Source organism: Ctenocephalides felis, unplaced genomic scaffold (assembly GCF_003426905.1).
Source record: "Ctenocephalides felis isolate EL2017-DRISC unplaced genomic scaffold, ASM342690v1 CF-g0.4_SCAFFOLD_01604, whole genome shotgun sequence".
NCBI lineage: Eukaryota > Metazoa > Arthropoda > Insecta > Siphonaptera > Pulicidae > Ctenocephalides > Ctenocephalides felis.
In genome coordinates this window covers 40,082,083-40,088,082 of record NW_020537758.1, presented here as the reverse complement: position 1 = coordinate 40,088,082, position 6,000 = coordinate 40,082,083, and the positions used below count along the sequence as shown (strand labels likewise).

The window sequence follows — 6,000 nt, the reverse complement described above, 5'->3', positions numbered from 1 at the left end:
GGAAATTCTAATAAAAAAATAGAATATAGAGATATACATAACACAACCATTGGGTTGCCTCATAACGCCACATAGTTACAAAATATCATCACAACTGCTGCTCTTAAGTTCTCATTGCTGTTCAAAAATAACAACACATAATAAAAAGCATTATAAAGCCATATACATTTTCTTACCTATGATAAACACTTACCATATAAAATGTTAATAATATTTTGTAATTTAAATTTTTTTTCTTCAAAAGAAAACTTTTTGTTTTATAATTTTTCATCAGTTTAGTTATTTGCGTAATACATTTTCTTTCACAGTCGCTTTCATTTAGTTATAATTATTGTACAACTTGAGTTATTTCAATCTTCAACAATCTGCAACAGTAAAAGTTTATGTAGTAATAAATCAAGTAGTGTCTTGCACCTCAAAATTTATTCCAAAAATAGATATTTATACTTGCATTACCTTTGTCTGTTAAGATTTTCTACTTCTTCTTGCAAACTTTGAATACAAAATCGATATTTATATTATAATGGTAATTTAAAATATTTTTTTGTACATACTAAAGTAAGTTTTGTGACTATATTAATTGTATCAAATCGAATATGAAACTTCTTAAAGGTAGTATATTGCATATTCTGATTTATTCTTAATACCATATATGGCATCTATAAATATATTTGGGCTTTGTAATTAATATGTTTGAATGATATAATTTATTTGCTCATTCTTTTTTACATATTAGCTTGCATACAGTTATATATGCAATTGCCATGAGCATTTCAAATATATTTAATAGTCCTGAGCCAAGCTGTTAAAATTTGGAAGGGTGATTATATCACTCATATTGAAAGAGAACTTTTGAAAAAGCATGGTATTGATATTTACATATATATAAAGTTTTATTTCAAATTTTCATTTATACAAATTGTACTATGGATTAAGTCAAACATTTTGATCAATATATATATCATATATATATATATATATATATATATATATATATATATATATATATATGTATAACACTGATTTTTTGTGGCTTGTAAATGCATGCATTTATAAAAACACATACATGTACAACAATTAAATTAAACACTTAATATAAATTCATTTCATAATCTGAAATTATAATTATCTTCAACTATATACCTTATGTAAGATATAATTTACAACAAAAATATAAACATTTGTCCATATATAGAGCACAAGCTTGATATATTACAAACACATTCTCTGCATATATATTCTCACAGAATAATAATTATATATGTATTTCCTTATAAATCGTTAAAAATCAGCGTCTGTAATACCCGTGCCTTTGATTATGAGGCTTATGCCTCCCCCTATTAAAGGCACCTCTATGATTATTGTAAGAGTTTCGATGATGATTATTGTAAGGTCTCCCATGATTTCCTTGATGGTGCCACCTCGAGTCTTGATTTTGTCGTGAATTCTGATACTCCTGGAATGGATTGTAACCAGGATTGTCACGACCTTGGTAATGAAAAGATTTCACCTTCTTTGTTCTTCCTTGATCTATTTCATCAACAGGTCTTTTCCTTTGCTCCCTGCGCTCTTCAGCAATCTGCAATAATAAATAAGTCATGTATTTAAATAATGCATCTACAAAGCTTATTATTCATTGTAATACATCGTTATTAATTACAAAAATGTAGTGACTAAATATTAACATAATATGCAATACCAAAGAAAAGTGAAACAAAAAATACAAAAATTAAATATACATATTTTTGATATATAAGCAGAAATTCAGTTATGACCAACTAAATATAAAATCAATAAGTATTACATTGAACATAATACAAAAGATATTTTTCATACCGAATTAAGAAAGCAGTAAATATTCTGATAATGATGTTACCTCTTTTTCCAAATGAGATCTTTCACCGTTCCATGTAGGAACTGGAGCTGAATATCCTTGGTGTGACATTCGTAACAATTGTCTAACGGTATCTGATGATTCTGCTATTTTTATGGGACTCTTATCATTGTCCGAATTCACTTTCTTCTTTGGAGATCTGCAAGTCTTACCATTCAGACTAGGACTTAAAGCAGCTGGATTTTTGGTACTAGATACAGTCCAACCAGGTATAATTGAGATCTCTTGTTTCTTATTAGCCATATCGACTTCAGAATTTGAGTCATCTGACCCATCATATGGAACTAAACTTTTAACATTTGAGGTAGTTGTGTTGCTAGGTTGGCCATTCACTTTCAAAAGCTGTATTTGTTTATTGACACTATCTATCTGTGGTTGTTTTGTAATATTTATATCTGATTTAAAGGAAGTTATACCATTTAGGTTTTTAGAACCTTGAGAAGAAAATATATCAGCTGTTGATTTTTTTTTCGTATTTGACTCCAAGTCTATAATAGGCATAGATTTATTTTGCTGATAACTATTCAAACTAACACTGGGCTTAACCAATTTACTTCCATTTGTTATTATTGATTTAGAAAGCAATCCTGGAGATTTTGGTATTAATGGACTATATTTAGTATTATTATTATGGCTTTTGCTCAATTCCTGGCTGTTATACCCTGGAGGTAACACTGGACCTATAAATTTTTTCTTGTTTTCATCACCATTCTTATCTACAAGTTCTATGTCATCAGAAAATGGTTTCAAAGTTGGAGTGAAGGTTTTAACTTTCTCGTTGTTGTTTACTGCAGATATCAACTTATGCTGATTATTATTTGAAGAATTATTAGCAAGACTATGCGGGGACAATGTGTGAGAGGCTAATGTGGCTGTTTTCTCTAATTCATAAAGCATTATATATGCATTTGTTGCTAAAACTGAAGTTAATGGCAGTGAACGAACCTAAAAAATAATTAATTACTGTATAAAATGTTTATCAAATGTCTATCAAAAATCAAATATATCATAAAAATATATTCAATTATCATTTAAGTTATTTCACAGCTTGATCAAATATTCAATTTTAAAAATCCTTTCAGCAAATAAAATATTTCATATACTAAAATAAAAATAAAGAATATTTAAATAAGGAATAATTCATTGTTAATAAAAAATTATTACTTACCGAGCTATCATCAAACTGATAGTAGCTCCCATCACAAGACTGTCCAATAGCAGTATAATGTCCACAGTTTTGTGAAGATCCTATATGAGTAACCATTGCCACAAGTCTGTAGGTCAGTGGAATGATCTTTCTATTACAATAAAATTTACTTATATCTAACTTTGAACTAAACTCTATGTGTTTGTTAATTTTATTCCCAATCATAGAAAATCTCTTCAATTGTATACAGAGAACACTTGGAAAACGTTCTAAGGAGAATTGTTTTGTTGCAGAAACTTTATGTTTGCAACCTTCACATTTATATCCCATATCCTCTAATCTTTCACAGGCAAAATATGTTTCTAGAGCCTCATCTAAAGTATTTGCCTTCCTTATGTCTAGCAACAGGTCTTGAAAATGCTGGAATGTTATTGACACATGGCCACATCGCAAACATTTGACTGTGGTTCTTAAATAACCACCAAGAATTTGGTTAAATGGTGTCGTTTCTTTAGTATATTGATCAAATTCTTTGCTTAATTTAAAACGTGACAAATATGATTTTTCCATTGCTTCAACAAGATGTCGCAAAAACTCATGAGCATCCTCTTGTCTACCAGGTACAAAGTGACGGCATATAATTTTTAACTTAGAATATATCAACCAAGGTTTACTAGGAGAAGAATTACTTTGACAGGTAAGCAATGTTTTAGTCATTGCACAAATGATACATCCCCCTTGACCACCTCCTATAAAATTAAAAAAAAAAAATCTTTCTACTTTCTTGTGATGGTTCAGTGATTTATTTGAAAATAGTCTTAATGGGCAAGATTATAAAAGCAATTTTAAAACTCACTGTTCACAAAATATAAGTTCTAACAATAAGAAATATCAAAGTCATATGATAAAAATTGCATCATAATGAACAATTCAATGAATGCTCCATATAACACGTATTTGATCAACTTTACATATTGAGAAATAGTATTTTTGAACAATCTATTTATAAAAGTTTAATAACATGTTGTTACTTTATTGCGGTTATAGATTAAAATTCCACATATTTTGCTTACCATTGTCCTCGCATGAACTACTATGTTCTGTATCAGAAATAAGCCAATTTGCTAAAGAAGGAACATGGAATAATGCTTGTAATGTAGAGTTTAAGTAGCAAGTATTTCCCATATTAACCATTCCTGATCCAGGATTCCATCGTCTATTATTTGACCATCCCAACTGAACTGATTCTTTTGGAAATAAAATCTTTTTAGGTTTAGGTAATAAAACCTCTTTATGTGCTGAAATAAATATAAATGCATATTATTAAAGTTTATATATATCTAACAAATAATGTAGTTAATTTAATATGACAATATCTTTATATGAAGAAAATTTATAGTAGCAGTTATTAAGAATAAAATTCATAATATATCTTAGATTTCTTTTTCATTAATGTGAATCAAACACAGATTTTTTCTTGACTATTCGAATGATGTTTTACTCCTAAAAATCGTTGTTTATAACATAAATTCTAATTAAATAAAATTAAAATGATTTGTTTATAAAGAAGACCTAAAATATTCATGCTGAAATTATGTTTATGATATAGAAGCATGCAACACATTAATTTTAACTCTGACCAAATTTAACCTATTTGTATAACCACAAACTAACCTGGCAGACCATTTTCAGACTCTTTTTCCTGATTTTTTTTATTAGTGTTGAGTATAATATATTTACGTTTTAGAGCATCTAAATTATTTGCTTGATAAGTCCCAGAATCCTCGTATTCGATGTGTGTCATGAGTACTCTTTTGGCAGAAATGACAAGTTTCCGATCTAATTGATCTCGTGAGTTTTCACTTGAACACAAACTCTCCAGCAAAGCTGTCCTTACTGCTGGTTGATCACAAATAGAAACTGGCATTTTTTGACAATATATACATAAAAACTTTTAGCAAAACGATTTTCTGACAATAGGCGCCAAAGCTTTTGTTAACAAAGACGAATTTTTTTTTAACATAAAACCCAAATATTCGTCACTAGATCTCACATTTAACGAAACATAAACAATTGATTAACACTTTGAGAATAAATATTTTGTTGTACTTTGTGTTACATTGCAAATACATGTGGACTTGCGTTCTTCGTATTTATTGAAATCGGATATAAATTAATCTGCAACAAGGCCACATAACTTCTTTCGCACCGGCTTGAATTTAGCTTTTATTGTTCAACCGCTGTACTCAACATACACTTATACTATATATGCAATTATCGTTACATTGACAAAATGCTATTATTTAATTGGAAAGCTTTTATAAATTTATGCTCATCTATAGATTTCTTTATATTTCGACATGAGAAAGCTTTCCAAAGTATCACTTGTATGGTGTTACCATATGAGAATTCAATTCACTAAATATTATCTTATGGCTCAATGAAATAGTTTAATTTTGCGATAAAATAAACATGCTCAAAAATAACTAAGCTTATTAAAATCTAACTCTTTTAAATTTCTGAGTCAATTTTATTATGAAGGAGTGCGTACATGCCGGCATCATAATCGAATCCCGTGTTCCATGGCCATTACATTGTCTAGGCCGTTACAATACTCAAATTGGTTATGTTGGCTAAATTGTCCTACGTAATTTCAGGCCGAAGCCGGTAAAGTAGGTAGTACTCGTAAAATGTCCACAAAACTGTCACGTATATCGTTTAAATTTAAAAAAAGGATGATATATTCAAATTATTTTATTCTGGAGAAATTGATTAAAGACTAAAAGACTAGTCGTGCAGAGTCTGGACTTGCTGATGAAACTGATAAGGTTTTAAAATTGAGTGAGGGTTTTGAAATGTGTTTTGGAAAAGTCACTGTGAATAGAAACGCATCATTTCTTCTTACTACAATGAGTTTTTAAGAAGAGTCACATCAGGTTAGATTTATTTTTAAAAATAA

The 6,000-nt window shown here is 28.8% G+C and overlaps 1 protein-coding gene across 1 annotated transcript; it reads right to left on the bottom strand.

Annotated features, from left to right (window-relative positions):
* Positions 1–1,171: 1,171 nt before the first annotated feature.
* LOC113372908 (ubiquitin carboxyl-terminal hydrolase 36) lies at positions 1,172–5,330 on the bottom strand. Its single transcript, XM_026613244.1, has 5 exons — positions 4,716–5,330; positions 4,115–4,339; positions 3,063–3,790; positions 1,877–2,839; positions 1,172–1,579 (listed from the first exon to the last, which is right to left on the bottom strand). Exons 1-5 carry the CDS (start codon positions 4,966–4,968, stop codon positions 1,289–1,291), a joined length of 2,460 nt encoding a protein of 819 aa, XP_026469029.1. The 5' UTR covers positions 4,969–5,330; the 3' UTR covers positions 1,172–1,288.
* Positions 5,331–6,000: the final 670 nt, after the last annotated feature.

Coding starts and splice junctions, on each gene's coding strand:
- LOC113372908 (XM_026613244.1), bottom strand. CDS start 4,968: ATGCCAGTTTCTATTTGTGATCAACCAGCAGTAAGGACAGCTTTGCTG. Junction 3,791..4,114: donor TAGTTCATGCGAGGACAATG/GTAAGCAAAATA, acceptor TTAATTTTATAG/GAGGTGGTCAAGGGGGATGT. Junction 2,840..3,062: donor ATCAGTTTGATGATAGCTCG/GTAAGTAATAAT, acceptor ATTATTTTTTAG/GTTCGTTCACTGCCATTAAC.